Source organism: Nyctereutes procyonoides, unplaced genomic scaffold (genome assembly GCF_905146905.1).
Source record: "Nyctereutes procyonoides isolate TBG_1078 unplaced genomic scaffold, NYPRO_anot_genome, whole genome shotgun sequence".
NCBI lineage: Eukaryota > Metazoa > Chordata > Mammalia > Carnivora > Canidae > Nyctereutes > Nyctereutes procyonoides.
The window spans coordinates 6,815,746-6,834,158 of NW_026575128.1; the positions used below are offsets into that span (position 1 = coordinate 6,815,746).

The 18,413-nt window shown below is 34.5% G+C and overlaps 1 protein-coding gene across 6 annotated transcripts in view; it reads right to left on the minus strand.

The window, feature by feature from the left end:
* LOC129520580 (zinc finger MYM-type protein 4) overlaps positions 1-18,413 on the minus strand; it is a 137,794-nt gene that overhangs the window by 47,197 nt on the left and 72,184 nt on the right. For 4 of the 6 annotated variants that reach the window (XM_055341675.1, XM_055341672.1, XM_055341671.1 and 1 more), the window contains 4 exons: positions 9,479-10,003; positions 7,741-7,802; positions 7,216-7,386; positions 74-158 (listed from right to left, as the gene is read on the minus strand). In XM_055341675.1, the coding sequence (XP_055197650.1) occupies positions 74-158; positions 7,216-7,386; positions 7,741-7,802; positions 9,479-9,992 (832 nt within the window). In that variant the 5' untranslated portion in view covers positions 9,993-10,003. Of the gene's footprint in view, positions 1-73; positions 159-7,215; positions 7,387-7,740; positions 7,803-9,146; positions 9,274-9,478; positions 10,004-18,413 lie in introns of those variants that run through there. The other 2 variants (XM_055341676.1, XM_055341677.1) reach the window with 2 other exon arrangements.

Below are 18,413 nucleotides of genomic sequence, written 5' to 3' on the forward strand. Positions count from 1 at the left end.
AAGTAGATACTTCCTCTTGTCACACCGGTCAGAATAAATAAACACGATGTATTTACTCAGTTCTGTTTCTTACCAAGAGGACTGCCACTGACTGAAAAGACAGCACTAATTTTCAATTCCCCTTCTTGAGTTTTTTGCTGTTGGCCATGACTATACTCCTTTAAAAAAGAAAATAAATAAGTATTTAGGGAAAAGAATAAATACAATGTATCTAAAGAAATCCAGACATTCAACATAATTTACTTTGGCTACACAGGGGAGGAAGAAAATGTTCATACTATTACCATTTATAAGAAATAATAGCAAACTGTAATTACAATAAGGGTATAATAAGTTTGCATATGCTGAGAAAGCAAAAGGAAAAAAATGAAAGTAACTACCCAATTAACCTGTAACACTAGATATTTGAATTTTTTTTGAAAATTCTTACTATTACAGTATTTTAAGTTGCTGTTTATTATAAAAGTAATACACACTATACAAAATTTTGATAGATAGAAATAAGGAAAAATTCTACACTTATTTCCATCACACCAAAACAATCATTGTAATTCTTTTGGTATATTTCTTTCCAGTCTTTTCCTCTCTTGTATTCAGAGGCTTTATTTCTCTACATAGCTGTAATTAAACTGAACTTAACATTCTAATTAAATGATTTCTTGATCACTTGAGTCAATTGAATATTTGCCTATTACTACATTGGTGTTTCTTAAGCTGGAATCCAAGAATCCCTAAGGTCTACAGATGTCTTCTAGGGAGTCTGAGAATTCTAAGAGAATTTTTTTTTAAATTGTGTCTATTTCAATGACTTCTGAATGTAAACATATTTTTCGTCATGAATAACCGCATATAACTGAGATATACTACAAGTTTTCAGTGCTGTTATTTGCTTTTACAATTATATTATTGCACTGTGAAACCTCTTATGTGGCAGATTTAACTTTTTTTTTTTACTAACTTTTATTTCAATTCATTGTTTATCACACTGAAACTTGCAAAAACCCAGCAGACCTCTAATTCTTGGAATTCTCAGGCAATTCCCCCTTTTTTTGTGGTAAGAGGTACTGGTACATTACTCAAGTTTGAGAAATACTGATCTATTACTCAGTAGACATATCAGATTACACAGGGATGAGACTTCCCTCAGTCACAAAATCAAGGTACCAAAACTCTCAGTAATCAAGGTAAATAATATTTTAGTGCAATATTTTTTAAATGTACAATCCATGATGAACAAAATAAGAAAACTGTAAATAAATAAAGATAGAATCGTTATTACTGATTTTTCCTTTGGCTTCAGTCTCCAATTTAATGGTCCTGCACGACACTGAGATTATATAATCATAACCCAATGTCAGTCCACTTTTTCCCAATATTCAGTATAATCAGAAATGCCAAGATAAACATCTCTGTGAATATTCATACTCTCATACTTAGCATTATCTTCTAAGTAAAGAATCCTTGACATAAAATTACTAGGTAAAAAGCTACACAATGTTCCCGATACACAATGACAGGTTTTTTTTTTTAACTCCTAATTAGATTTATCCTAGTAATTTGTGTAAAAAACCATTTAAAAGTATTTCCTTACTGCTGTTTCAATCCGCAATTTTTTGTAATATCCACTTACAAAAAAGCATTATGATATACCAATATTAACCCAGTGTAGCATGTTATCAATTTTCTCAATATGCACTTTTATAATTTTTCATGTACTAAAATATCCATTTTTATGTCAAAAATCTAGTTTTTACCGTGGTGACTCCTTTGATTTCTTATAAAGTTGTACTTCCACAATAAAATACTAAGAAAATGGTTATTGTTTCTAATAAAGTCCTTTACTCCAGAGGTCAACAAACTTTATCTGCAAAGGGCCAGATACTAAATATTTTCGACTTTGGAGGCCATACTACCACAGTTACTCAACTCTGTCCCAGTAGAGCAAAAGCACTCATAGATAATATGTAAATGAATGAATGTGGCAATGATCCAATCAAACTTTATTTACAAGAACAGTGTGCAGAAAAACAAAAACAAAACAGAAACACAGAATGCAGGCTGGATTTGGCGTGCTGCTGATAATCTGCCAACCCTTAATTTAATCCACCTGGAATTTATTTACTTTGATGTTTAAAGGGCATCTTTTTCCTTTCTCTGAATAACTGAATTCCTTCCATTCACTGTTAACATATCAAATTGCTTTAAAAATGTCTCTTCTGTAGCAATCTATTCTGTATTATTATCAGCCTATTTTTTTTAAGTAAACTACCCCAAACATGGGGTTCAAACTCATGACCCGAAGATCAAGAGTCGCACACTATGCCAACTGAGCCAGCCAGACACCCCATAATCAGCCTAATTTTAGGATATCACACTATCCTATAAATCTAATTGTGAGAAGTTTAACCATTTAATAGTCTACCACTATCAACCTTTTAGAACATGTATAATGTTTGTGTGTGCGCATGCCTATTTATTCTTCAGAACATCAGAACCTACTGGTATTTTCATCCGAATTGTATGGAAACTCTATCTTAATTTAGGAATCACTTAATACCTTACATTTTTTTAAAGTCCATTCTATCGAATTGTCTTTTATCTGACATAAGTACTTTTTAAAGTTGCTTTATATTTCAAAGGGAATACTTTATATTTTCGTATTATCTGAGAAACAATGCTTTACAGAAATATTGCGGTCTTTTATATAACTAAAATTCAACTACTTCACTACACTTTCGTAAGTTCTATTAATTCTCTAATAAAGATCCTTACCAGCAAATGATGATTAATTTTGTCTCCCCTTTTCCATTATTTCTTCTAATTTCTTTAACATGTACTAGGTCGAAAATCCAACAAGAGTTAAATAATAATGCTGACATCAGTAATTTGTGTTCTTTTAGTAATTATTAACAGGTTTCCATCATTTTACTCTTAAATTCAATGACTATTATTTATCTGAAGTAGATATTTCCTTACCATGATCAAGAGATTATCTATTATAAGAAATGCACAGTGAATTACATCAGATGTCTTTCTGCATCTATATATCTATCCATATAGTCTTATTTGACTAGTTACATCAGATGTCTTTCTGCATCTATATATCTATCCATATAGTCTTATTTGACTAGTTGATGAAGTTATGTATTAAAGATTTCCTAATATTGACTTATTCTGACACTCCTGTTATACAGTATATGAAAGCAAATTTCAAGTAAAAAAATTGTTTTTAATCTCAGAAAACTCCCCCCAAAATCAATACTCATTGGCATACTTTAGTGGTCTCCAGTCAGCTCCTTTTCTGAATGTTTATGATAATCATTTCAAACTTCTGATACATTCCTTATGCCTCAAGTACATATTACTTCTGTAACATAGTAAAATAAGTATATATCTTAAGTACTCTACTTACACATCCCACAATGTCTTCAAGGCAGAATCATGTTTGTTAGTATTCCTCTAATATTAAAAGACTAACTCTACAAATACTTAATTATAAACAATGACTAATAACTTGAGAAGATCTGATGACTCAATGACTTTCAGAAGCAGAAGAGCAGGTGTCAAAACAACACAAAAAAATCCTTTACCAATAGCTTTACCTTCCCTTTGTTTACCATAAAGGAACACCTGTATCAGTATCCCAAGACAGTATTTTAGAAATGAAGAACCCAGTACCTATAGCCAAGTTCAGCTGACATGCCTAAAGAAAGCCCCAATATTTCATTATTGCATTCCACTTTTTTAAAACTATATAACTCACTACTGTGACAATTGCTTTGCTTTCCCCTCCTAATCCATTTACTTTAACAAGAGACTAATATAAGCACTTTTCTTAGGAGCAAAAAGAAAAAAATCATGACTTTAATGTAGTATTGACTGAATTTCCAACTTTTAGAACCTACAGAAAAGGGGGAAAAGGAAAAATGAGGTCTCTGGCTCTTTAAAGTTTCTATTTTAAAATCTTTTTTAGGGATCCCTGGGTGGCGCAGCGGTTTGGCGCCTGCCTTTGGCCCAGGGCACGATCCTGGAGACCTGGGATCAAATCCCACATTGGGCTCCCGGTGCATGGAGCCTGCTTCTCCCTCTGCCTATGTCTCTGCCCCTCTTTCTCTCTCTCACTGTGACTATCATAAAATAAAAAAATAAAAAAATAAAATAAAATCTTTTCTAGGCATTTTTAAAAATTAAACTTTTATTTATATAAACATTGTTAGACTGATAATAATAAGACCTTGATTATGGCCTCATACTGGCTCCTTTCTGGCCACATGGCCTTGTGTAACTAACTTAACCTTTATGAACCTCACTTCCCTCTTCTACAAATGGAGTTAATATCCCCTACTTTGGCCTTCTTAACAAAGATGAAACAGCATAGTACACATAAAAATCATCCATACTTGTAAAAATATTACAGAAACTACAGTAACATGCAATGTGGATCTGAATGAAGAAATCAAACTGGAAGGCCAAATGGTATTATGCCAATAACAGACGCAGGAGGATGATAACTGGTGAACCCAGAAAATCTTAACTGAAGAAATAATCAAGAACTAGTGAGTAGAGTCTTTAAATATATATGCACACATTTCATCACCTTAGGTGATTTGGAAAGTAAAAAAATTAACACCAAAATCAATTGTGTAAAAAGGAGAATTAGGAAGTGAGCTGAAAACAAAACTACAAGTTATGCAAAGAGAAAATCCGAAGGAGGTTTGACAAGGGGCCATGAGCTAAAGCTATCATCTTATTAAATCATGAGAAAAGTAACTACTAGTGATTGATAGCCAAAAGTAAAGCCTGACCACAACCATTCAACTTTTAAGTATTTTATGAGAGTTAGGTTAACAGTGCTGTTTTAGAGATTATTAAAATACATTAGAATTCCCTTTTCCAGTCTCTAGGAAATAAGTAAGAGTGATAAAGCATTGAATAGCAAAGAATACAGATTTCCAATGGTCATGGGAGAGAAATATCTCAAAGAACAGGACAATGAAGAAAGGAGAGAAATAGGGGAAGGAAAAGGGGAGGGAAAGGAAAAGGAAGGAAAGGGGGAAAAGAAAAGGAAGACCAGGCATCTACACGTTAACAGAAGGTCCCCAGAGGGATTTCTAGAATTATAAAAGGTCTGATCTTATAGAATTGATGTGGTAATAACAGAAAGGATTTCTCAGAAAAAACCTAGGTTTATTCATTCACATGCTGGGATTGCCTTATTGTGGTGGTAAAGAATGCTCCTGGACTTTATGCCCAGGATCTATACACATTCCTGCTTGGTTCTCAAGAGTCCAATCAATCAGGTGCTGAGCCTTTGAAGAAGTTCTTCCCTACAATCATGATGAAATCTTATATTCAGCATTTTCTAACACATTATCACATTCTGAATAGTGTATAAAAATGTAGGTGTTTCTAACAATTCCATCCTATTGGTTTCCCCCAACCCCTGGAAGCACGGATTGTTTTAAAAAAAAAAAAAAAAAAAAAAGTAACACAAATAATCCTTCCTGATGCCCTCTTCCCTGAAGGTATTTATTTGGTCTTTGCTATAACTGCCTTTTCATCCTAAAGAAAGTGCCTCTGTGTCACATTCAGAGAGAAAGTGACACCTTTGGATCCCTGCCAGTATAATGATTTCTTATGAATTTCCCATGTCCCTACTGGGGCATGTAAGGAGACAGGAAACCTTCCCTGTATACAGGTATGTTCGTAGTCTTCTGAAGCATACAGTGCCACATGAACTTTTCCTAGGTTATCAGAAAAATTTCTTTATCCTTAATTCAGATAGCTAAGATCTCCATTTTGCCTGCTTCTGTTAATATGCTTTCATTCTACCTTGTATTTAGCTATTTTCATATTCCTACTCTGCCATCTTCTGTGTCTCCACCACGCTCATAAACACCCAGTTCCTACAGCTTTATCATCACTAACCTATATAGCTACCTTCCACTGAGCACCAAGAAATTCCTACGTAACTGAGCATCAATCTGATTCATAAAAAATATCTATTCTTCCATCTCCGTCCTATAAAACAATGGTTCTCAACAGCAGACAATTTTGCCCTCCACTCCTAGGAGACATATGGCAACATCTAGAGACATTGGGGGGTGGAGGTGGGGGGTATCACGTAGGCAGAGGCCAAGGATGCTGCTAAACATACTAAAATGCCCAGGACAGTCCCTTACAACAAAAAATAATCTGGTCCCAAATGTCAATAGTGCCAAGATTAAAAAACCCTGTTCACAGACATCTGAATGAAAAAAACTCTTCCACAGAAGTCTCACATTCTCAGTCCCCCAAAACAACAGATATATAAGGAAACAGATATATAACCTTTCTCCAGATCAAATGTCATTTCAGAGAAATAACTAATTCATGCTATCTTATCAGCCTCTGAATTTATGCCATCTGGATAAAATATAGACCACTCTCCACTCTCAAATAATTGCCGACTTTGTGACTCACCCCACAGTCTCCTTCGTGCACTACAAAAATGATTACAGCATCTAAAAGAACTTTCTTCTTCCATTCCAACTACTGCAATGTCATTAACTACATGGATATCTTCACTAATTTCAAAACTTGAGTCACAAGAGCTCTAACTTTTACCTTCAGAGCAATCTTGAAATACCAGAACTCGATTCTCCTGATTAATTACAGATCTCATATTTGGAATTCCATTTCATTCATCAAAGCCTCCTTGACCTTCTACCCACTGATCAAATTAACTGCTTCTTCAATCAGTTAACTCTTTCAAAGATAGCCTGTCCATTAATTCCTCCTGCCAAAACCCTTAAATCCATATAGAGTATGTACTTCATCAGCAATAACTGCAAAGGACTTATTACTATCTTAAATAAATTCAACCACAATATAAATAACCATAAACCTTCAACAACATCTGCTGTGTCAATCTCAAATCCATGAAGACTCACTTTCCCTACTCCTGCACTGAAACTGTAAAAATCACAGAAGAGTGGTATTCAAGAACAAAGTAGATTAAAAGCCTAAATTACTACTCAAGAAAAGTTTCATGTAACTCTTAATTCCTTAGCATTAATCTCACAAGATAAATCAAATTACCTTAACCTTCATTAAGAGTCTCCTCTCACACCGTCAACAAACTACTTCACTTCTTAATCAAGAACTTCCTCTCTCAAATAAATTATTCATGTGTGGAACAAAAAAGAAGGGGGAAAGTAAAGGTGAAATGTTTACTTGAGCATTGTCAGGTTCATCTTTAATTTTGTCTAGTAGTCCCTGCTGTGGTGCCATTGCTTTGTCATACTCATCATCCAAAGGTTCTTCTTTAATTCTAATATTTGATGCAAAGGAATTTCCCAGTTCCGAACCAATGGATTCTTTATTGGCAAATGGATAGCTGGAATCCTAAAACACAATATAAAGGATTAATAAATATTCAGATTTAAAAATTATTCCTCTTCAGGTTCAACACCCAAAGATAAGCTCATTGGAAATGAAGAACTCTATGGATATTCATTAGAGTCCCTATGCCTAAAAGTAATTGTGATCTATATCTAAATATCAAATACAAATAAAGAAACTAAGAGCTGAGGCTTCTTAGAACATCTTCAAAGATGTCCTTACCAAATAATAAGCAAATTAAAAAAAAAAAAATCAGTGTTCTACCTAACACATATAGTTACAGTTTAGAAAATGACATAAAGAAAACTTTGACACTTGCCACAGTTACAGCAATCTACATACACACTGAAAACTTACCCTAAAGTTTGTTTCTGGGGTTTGTGGTAAATGGGTATGTAATGTTTCTTCAACTTGATTAGCTATTGAAAGAAAAAAAAAACAAAACAAACACATGTATATGAATAACAAATCTTGTAAAGAATGACCTAAAAAGCTATCATTTGATAATCACCTCTCTTGTCCAATAAAGATGCTTATTAGAGTGAAATGGGTCCCAAAAAATACCCAAGATAGTTTCACTCAAATAAAAGACTGGCCCCACCTTATTTTTAGCCTCACCTTTTACTTTCCTTGCTCAAATCTAAATAAAGTGGTTACTTTAGTCACTATGCCCTGAAAACTACTTGTGTTTGTTCTTCCCCATTTCTGTTTATATCATCCCAAGGCCCCTCTATCTTAATCCCTATATATTTTCTAGATTCTGCTCAGTTCAAAATTCACCTCTCCTCTATAAACCTTCCCTGGCCACTGAGTTAAAAATCAGCTTTTTTCTAAGAATATGTAAAACACTCTGTTTCAATTCTATGACAGAAATCTTCTTGTATGGCCTTATGACAAACTCTTCTACCATTTTCTGTAATTGTAAATTAATCTTATGCTATTCAACCGTCATTGACACTTCTACTACTTCATTTACCCCTTCTACTACTAGATATTATGTTCCCTGGGGATAAATACCCCTGTAATTTGTCCCCTGTAGGGATATCAAAAATATATATTGAATAACATATATTGAAAAATATAGTATACCCTGTACAGCCTGGTACATAATAAATACGTAAATTAATTGTTCTTAATAATACTGATTTGTTCTTTCTACCTTATTCTCCCAGCATTGTCAGAAGAAATATAAAGACTACTTTATTATACCTTGCTTTCCTTCACATCTATTCAACATTTATTGAAATATTACTATTTTCACAGCACCAGATTAGGCCCCAAGAACAAGATGAGTAAGATACACTCTGGTCCTCAATAAGCACCTATGCTGATAAGTAAGGCAAAACAAATACAGAAGTATTTTACTATAAGTGCTATAAATAATGACGTATAAACAAAATGCTATGGAAATATAGATAAACAATTCATTCCTTATGTAGAGAGGTTAGGGATGACTACAGAGTAGAAGAAGTTTATGAGTTAGGCACTTTTGGACAAGAAGTACTTTTACAGGTATAAATACAAAGAAAGAAAAGGACATATGGACAAATGGAATAGCAGGGGGGAAAAGAAGGCAAAGAAATAAGAAAATATGTGACATATTCAAGAATGGAACTGGAGCTAAAGTATAGGTTACACTGGGCAAAGAGGCTCAAGAGGGGCCTCAAGAAATTTCTAAAACATAAAATAGAAATGTTATCAAATAGAAAAACCCTCCCTAATTTGGACTAATTGGTGGGACAGCAGTTTGAATTAGTGCTTACAGCACAAAGAAGTTAAATCCAACTTCAGGTTCCAATGTTCAACCAAAGAAAATGAACGGGTGACTTGAGTATCTTGCCTTCTCATCAAAATATTGCAACCAGGGGAGGGAGAAATGAGGTTTAGAGCTATTTTTCAATCATTTTTACCATTACCAAAAGTTACTGGGAGAAATTCAGTCACTCTGCAAAGAACAAGGATAAAAGAAAAATGACAAGCTTACAATGAATTTAACTGTTCATATTTCGCTTAGCATCACAAGTAATAAAAGCTATGTAATTATCAATACGTTGTTATTTGTTGTGTTTTATGGCTCTATTCCAACAATTATTACCTGCTTTATCAAAAAAACTGCTTTTCAACCTTGAATCCAACTCTTTATGGGGTTTATCCAACCGTTTTTCACGTTCATGATAAGTTAGGTCTCTATTTTTCTCCTTTCCAGAAAATGTCTCTTTGCTGTTTTCTCTTACTAGACTAAAATCTTTCCGTATTGATTTAAAGACAGAAACCTGATCAAACTGTTTAGGAAAGTCTTTTTTTAATTTATTTTGAATCTGTATTTCATTTTCATTTTCTGATTCATGCTGTGTGACTCTTCTCTCTACTTCCAAGCTATCATCAGTATGAATTGAAGAAACAATATTGTCCTTTGAACTAAAATCCTGTTCATCCTCATTGTCACTACCAACGACTGGAATTCCTGCAAGATCCCCAGAGTTCAAAAAATAATCATCTTCATCCAGCAATGAATTTTCAGATCCTGTTTGATTCGGCATTCCATAAGACATGCTGTCAAGGGTAGGAGTTAAGTTGTGGTCTATATCTTCAGACATTTCTGTATCCATGATACCACCACCTTAAAAAGTAAAATACTGTTTAGACAAACGATAGTGCTAAAGATGACCACATTTATAAGGTCTGTCTGGTATTTAACCAAATATATAATTTTTCTTTTCAAACAAAATATAGATAATACCACAGTATTCAATTAGGACTTTGATATAGGTGTGACAGATATAACTATCCTAATGTGACAGATAAGGAAACAGGGACCTATAATTTGATAAGCTATTTTAGGCTAGAAAGGAGGCAATGCGATACAGAAAAAAAAGTATCAATTTCAGAAGCAGACATATCTGTGCTGGAATCATAGCGGAATCACTAAAAATCTATGTGATCCTGAGAAGTAAACTCTTGGGTTTCTTCACGTATAAAACAGGGTAATACTCACCTTAGAGATTAATCTGTGGTGAGGATTAATGATAGTATGTATAAAAGGCCTAATAACACAGTGACTGACACACAGAAGGGAATATAAAAGTGATCATTTTAATTATTATAGTGATTATTCTGGGGAACTGATATCAGAACCCAGGTCTCTGGTCTTAAAGTCTCACTGTCTCTGGTCCAACTCTAATAAACAGAGGAGTTAATGTTTACAAGAGTAAATATTTATACATAGAGAATAAAATTTATTCAAGCGAGGATAAATTTAAAAACTATTTACTGTTTGAAACTACATGCTTACATCTCTTTCATTCCAAAATAAAACCAAAAACCCTCCCAGCCCTTATTTTTTCCATGGCCCTCATTTATTTCTGCTTCACGGTCACACCTCTAGAAAAAAGTCTATGCTGGTTTGTTTCTACTTCATCTCCCAGGCATTAATCCTCTGAACCTAATGCAGCCTGGGTCTCAATTTTGCATCGGAACTGCTGTCATTAAGATATTCAGTGATTTCCTAATGGTCAAATCCAACTGATTTTTTCAATCCCTATATGGCATATCCCTCCCGGATAAAAGGCCTTTGGTTTCTATGACACTATACTTCTTCCTATCTTTTTAACTAGTCTATTAATTTATTTCATACTACCTTGTCTTCTGTTGATGCTCTTAATATTCCAGTTCCCTTCTCCTTTTATACACTCAGGACTGTTTCAGTCACCACTCTAGCTTTCACCTTTGCTGTGAGCTTCCTAAGCACTTTACCTTACACCTCTCTTCCAAGATTCAGATCTCCACATTCACCTAGCTCCTCTAAGTCCCTAGGGATCTCCAACTTAAACTTCTAAAATCAAGCTCATCATGTTCCCATTCCAAGCAGACTCTTCTTATATTTCTGTCACTTGATTAATAGCATCAACAAGCCAGCAGTTTGCTCATGAAGAATCAGTCCAATTTTCCTTCCCTCTGGATAATTCTGTCAACTGTACTACTTAATATGTCTCAAATCCATCTTCTCCACATGGCGACATTCCAACACTCCGTATCTCTTACTGGGGACATCTATGTGAACATCTAGAAAGCAACCATATTTTTACAAGCCCTATCCCTAGCCACATTAATTGATCCATGAGCAGGCAAACTGGACCTAATAAAAAAAAAAAAAAAAAGAATGAAGCAAAGACAAAATGTTCATGGTACCAACAGTCTTGTTTTATTTGTTCCTGAAGCCCAGATGAACCATTCATGAGGCTGGTTCTTCAAACCATTCCTTTAATTCCATGACGTAAGCTAAATTCCTCTTTTTAAGTTTATTTGAGTTGGATTATTTATAGTCAACTCCAAATTGATATAAACTTCTAAATAAAAACATTCCTCAAGGGGCACCTGGGTAGCTCAGTTGGTTAAGCATCTGCCTTATAATCAGGTCATGATCTCAGGTTCCTGGGATCAAGCTCCACACTGGACTCCCTGCTCAGTGGGGAAGTCTGCCTCTCCCTCTCCCTCAGCCTGCTGCTCCCCCTGCTTCTGCTCTCTTGCTAATAAGTAAATAAATTCTTAAAAAAAAAAAAAAAATTCCTCAAGTTGCCCTCCTCCGTAAACACACCAAATTGTCTTTCTAAACCATAAATCATTCCATATTATACCTTCCCCTTGAAATCCTTCAACAATTTCCCACTGCCTTCTCATTCATTTATCAGATATCAGGAAACAGTTCTGTGGTAAGAACTGCACGAAGTTCTAGGGATGAAATGATCAAAGGATAGCTATGGTTCCCCCTCCTCAAAACTAGAAAAACAGAGAGAGGAAACAATAAAATTAGAAAATCAATAATTTTACTTAAATAATAATCAAACAACAGATCGTAAAATCTCTGAATGTCTACATCTACTTTCATGTATATACCAAAGAGAGAGTGGCAGGGAGGGATGAGAGCATGCACATTATAGATATTAAATGTATCAATTTTTCAATTGTTCTATTTACTTGAAAATTCTCATTAAGAGAGAATTAGGAGAAAATGTAAATACAGAAGATGTTAAAACACATACATACACATGGTGCGATAAATCCACCAGACTATAAACAACTAAAGGTCAGGGTTATTAGAGCCCTCTCTATACAATACTTTATCCTTAGTACCAGACCACATAGCACACGCTCAGTAACTGTTCATGATAAAAGAATATGCATTTCATGTGGTCAACAGCCTAATCTAAATTCTATAGTATATGAGAAGTAAAAAGTAAAAAGTAATATTGTAATATTACAATAATAATATACAATATTATATATTATATATATAATATATACAATAATAAAATATATATATATTATATATAATATATAATAGTAAAAGTAATATTACAGTAAAAAGTAATATTGCAAGCAACTTTCAAAATCACTACATTTAAATTTGGAATGTGGTACTGGGAGAAAAGGGTACCACCACTTGGAAAAAGTGGATCCCTAAATCCTGTCAGAATAATTTCCAGATGTATTTAAGGTTTAAACATAAAAAAGAAGGGGTGCCTGCATGGCTTAGTTGGTTAAGGGTCTCTCTTCAGCTCAAGTTATGATCCCAGGGTCCTGGAATGGAGTCCCATGTGTGACTCCCTGCTCAGTGGGAGTCTGTTTCACCCTCTCCCTCTGCTCCCCAGCCCCCTCTTGTGCTCTATCAAATAAATAAAACCTTTTAAAAAACACATTAAAAATAAAATACTAATATAAAAAATGGAAAAATTATTTTAAGTCCTAAAGTGAGGAAAAGCCTTTCTAAAAATGACACAAAATCTAGAATAAACAACTAATTTATTCAGTAACAGATCAAATATGACTAAAAAATTCCTAGGGGCGGCTGGGTGGCTCAGTAGGATGAATATCCAATTCTTGATTTCAGCTCAGGTTATGATCTCAGGGTCATGGGATCAAGCCCATGTTGGGTGGGCTCCATGCTCCCTCCACTCCTCTCTCTCCCTCTCCCACTTCCCCTCCTCCCACTCATGTACACACTCTCTCTCTAAAATAAATAAATCTTTAAAAAAAATTCTAAAGAGAAGAAAACACAAAGCAAACCAAGATTATAGATAAACTGGTTGAAAAATTTTATTGTATACTCTACCAGAAAGGATCATTTCTCTAATGAATATTAAGATTCTTACACCTCAATAAAAATACAATCAAATAAGCATATAAAAGAAAAGGATTTGAACAAACATTTTCACAGGAAAGGAAACATGAAGGATGAGCTTTGCTCCTAAGTGAAATGCAGATTAATAATTCAATGAGATACCATGTTCACATAGCAGGTTGGTAATGACAAAAGGTTTTGATAACAGCCTGGCAGCGATAATAGAGGCCAAAGCTGTCAGACTATGGCAAAGAGCCAAAAAATATATACAAAGAAGAGTTTGTGATATAGACCATATGTGAGCTGCAAAGCTTGAAATATTTACTATCTAGCCCTTGAAAGAAAAAAAGTTTGCCAACTGCTACAGTCAAATACTATCTGTAGGAGTATAAACTGGTACCATTCTAATAAAGAACAGCCGGGCAATATTTATCATACTTTAAATGCACATAACTTTTGAGCCAGCATTTCAACTTTTAAGATTTTTTTTAATTTTTAAAATTCCATATAGTTAACATACAGTGTTTTATTAGTCCTACAGACAGAATCTTGCAAGAGAACTATGAAAAGAGAACATATACAGCAGCAAAAACTGGAAACAGCCTATCCACCAATAAGACTAAATTAATTATAATACATACCTACAATATTACATTATGTGGTTGTAAAACAGAATGAGATAAGCTTTATATGAGTTTCCCAGGTTACTTAGGTAAAAATATCTAAGTGACAAATAATATCTGTACATATATATATACACACACACATATATGGCTATCACTGATGTATTTTAAAATGTATATATATAATTATTTATACATTAAAAAATATCTTCCATTGATTTTCTATGAATATCATAATTGAGGAGCTAGAAGACAGAAATACCAACTTTTCAAAGCACACCTTTTGTATCTTTTGAGTTTTGAAGCACATGAATCTACTATTTACTGAAAACAAATGTTTATCCTTACTTGACAACACTTGAGATTTAAAGTTTTTTCAGAAAAAAAAAATAAAGTTTTTTCAGAGATGGCAATTTCTAACAAAGCATCAAATCTGAATTTGAAATTTTGCTATTTATCACACAAGAAATCTGCAGGCTGAACAAATCTTAATGAGGTTAAAATATAAGTACTAGTTATATTAAGATAAGTAATTAACTGGACAAGAATTCCACTCAGCCTCGAGGCCCAAATAATCAAACAAAAGAAACAGCTTCTGTTTCTCAGAGCCTAGATCTGTAGAACAAAGCATGATATTACACTTATTTGGGGATCACAGCAGCTAATGAAACTCGTAAAGCATAAATTTCTCATGGAAAACTGTTAGACACTGTGAACATGCTTGGCATATGTGAAGGAAAGCAAGGACCATATGGTTAGAACTGAATGAGTGAAAGGAAGAGTGCTAAAAAATGAGAAGAGAGAAAATGCCAGAGGACAGGTCTATTATTAATTTGCAGACCATAGGAAAAAATGCAATATATTCAAGTATGAAAAGGAAGTAATTAAAAGATCATGGAGAGGGATTAACATGATTTATATTTTATAAGGATCACCTTAGCTTCTGTATTTCTTTAAGGCTGTTAAATATTATAGAGAACAAAGAATGGAAATAAGAACAGTTAGGAGACTACTGCAATAATCCAAGGAAAAACTGGAGGCTAAGACCAGGATAGTAATGAATGTGGGGAGAAACAATCACATTTGGGTATGTTTTAAAAGTTAGTGGCATCGCCCGATATATCAGAAATTGGATATGAAAGAAGCAAAGGGTAACACACAGGGTATCATTTCTTGAGATGGGAACACTAAGGGAGGAATACACAGGAAAGGGGTAACTAGGCTCTGAGCCTGTTAATTTTGAGAACCTTATTAAATCTTCAACTGGAGATATATTAAAGAAGAATTAGAAAGCAAAATCTTGCCAAGCAATGACATATATATTTGGGAATCAATGAAGAGATGGTACTTAAAATTTTTTTTAAATTTTTTATTTATTTATTCGAGAGAGAGAGAGAGAGAGAGAGAGAGAGAGGGGCAGAGACATAGGCAGAGGGAGAAGCAGGCTCCATGCAGGGAGCCCGACGTGGGACTCGATCCCAGGTCTACAGGATCACACCCTGGGCTGCAGGCGGCGCTAAACCACTGCGCCACCGGGGCTGCCTGAGATGGTACTTAAAATTTATGAACTAGATGAGATCACCTAGCCAATTTATTTACCACGAATGGAAGAAAGCTAAATAGTCCTCTTCAACATGTGGAAATGTGGTAGAAAGGAAAGAATCAGGAAAAGGAAGTAAGATGCAACAGCCAATGAGGCAGGAGGAAAACTAGATGACTGATATCAAATAAGCTAAGTGAAGGAAGTTTGGACTTTTTTTTTTTTTTTAAGATTTTATTTATTTGAGAGAGAGACAGAGACAGCAAGAGAGAGCACAAGCTGGAAGGAGGAGGAGCAGGCTTCCCGCTGAGCCAGGGAGCCTGAGGCAATGCCCAGCTAGTTCCCAGGACATCAGGATCCTGACCTGAGCCAAAGGCAGATCTTAACCAACTGAGCCAGCCAGGCTACTCAAGCAAGTATTTGAATAAGGAAGGACTGATCAACCATAGCAACTGCTGCTCAGATAACACATAAAATGAAGGTTAAGAATGGTATCGGGATCCCTGGGTGGCGCAGTGGTTTAGCGCCTGCCTTTGGCCCAGGGCACGATCCTGGAGACCCGGGATCGAATCCCACGTCGGGCTCTCGGTGCATGGAGCCTGCTTCTCCCTCTGCCTGTGTCTCTGCCTCTCTCTCTCTCTCTGTGTGTGTGTGTGTGACTATCATGAATAAATAAAAAAAAATTAAAAAAAAAAAAAGAATGGTATCAATATTGGCAAAGCTGAAATGAACTTCTAACTTGACAAGAGCTTTATCAGTGGAAAGATGAGAAGATGAGTGTACAAGCTGGAGTGGGGTGATCCCAACAGAGACGGAAAAGACAGAAAGAGGGAACCTTAAGTACTCACAACTCTCCAAAAGAACTGTGCCCAAATTAAAGAAAATAAGCAGAAACTGGATTAAAATCTGTAGAAAAAGTTTTTCTATGAATTTATGTTCTGTTTTCCTTGTTATTTTTTTAACTTTCTGGTGAGTTGTTGGTTTTGTTGTTGTTTTTTTAAAATGGAGACTATTACAGCTTGTAGTATGCGCACGGGAATGATCCAATAAAGAAGGAACAACTAATGAGATCAGAAGAAAAATCTATGTGCAATAGGGGATGTGATCTGTACATAAACTTCCATTGTAAAAGAATGAAAGGAACACATGTGTTAAATGCAAGTAAGTTGTAAGACTTTGTGAAAGTAGAATGGAAGTTATTTTAAGCAATTTAAGGACAATGTGTTTTATAATGAAAGTAAATGTCATGATGCCAGGTCAGCTTTTATTTCTGGTCTTCATGCTTAGACTTTGCTTTAAGAAGCATACTGATATTTCTACACTATACCTAAGAACCATTTCATGTTAAGGTACAAACACCAACTAAGAAATCCAATAAACACATAAATGAACACTGCAAAAGGTCTGTTACTTTCATTGCCAATGTATTACTTGATTCCTTCACACATTTTTGCTTTTAATCAAAGCAAAATTTTCAGAAATATTATAATTTTAACTTTAAAAATCATGGTTTTCTAACAATTCTGAGGTTGCTTTTCTCTCTTATATTAAAAAAAACAGAATCAAAAGAAAACAAACTGAAGAATGTAAAACAAGCAAAAAATGAGGTAATCTTGGTTCATTTTAAATACAAGGTAAAATTAGTATTTTGTGAGAGACATTTCTAAGAGATGATTTATTGTTACTCAATAAAATAAAATTTTCTTAATAATGAAAGCCTCAATGGAGGGAGAAGATCAGGAATGTAGCTTAATAGTTAAAAATCCAATAAAATCAGGAATCATTAAAAAAATGAAACATTTGCTTTTATTTGGAATATAGAAAGGCACACTGGCCAGTCATTGGATGATCAACCAAGACTTGCAAAAGGTGCATGCTAATCTGAGTTCTTTTTTGAACAAGTCAAACCCATAATGCAAAGTTCATGATTGCAATTTTCATTTCTTTAAAGCAGAATGACAAAATAAAGACACTTGCATCTCCATGTTTTTACTGACTTTCTAAGTTTTTCCAAAGCATTCAAATTATTCACAGAAACACCTCACTTTCCAGAGGATATTTCATTAGTGTAAAAATAATTAAAATCACACAATTACTTTGAAAAGTACTACTAAAAGAAATGGGTTTGGAAACAATGGACATTTGGTAAACATACAATTCATCAACAGCTGAATTTACATGGCTTTGTCTGAAAGTACTAGCTGCTTTTCGACAGTCATTCCAGCTTCTGCTCTTATTGACAGACCCTGATTCTCATTAGGGCACACTTAGAATAATAGAAAGAATGGTAATTCATATATATGATCCTAAGATGAAAAACAATCCTGGCTACTAATAGGCCAGTAACCAATAGATAATTTTTCATGTTTTCTATTTTTTTAAAGATTTTATTCATTCATGAGAGACAGAGAGAGAGAGGCGCAGAGACACAGGCAGGGGGAGACGCAGGCTCCATACAGGGAGCCCAATGTGGGACTTGATTCCGGGACTCCAGGATCACACCCCAAGCCGAAGGCAGGCACTAAACCATTGAGCCACCCAGGGATCCCCAAAATTTTTCACGTTAACAGGATAATAATTAGAATACAACAATCCAGTGTTATTTCAATCTGCAAGTATCACCCATTAATTAGTAAGCAAGGGCCAGGAAAATTGTCTTTTTAATAGGCTAGAAGAGACACCTGGCTGGATCAGCAAGCACAGAAATATGACTCTTCATCTCAGGGTTGTGAGTTCAAGCCCCATGTTG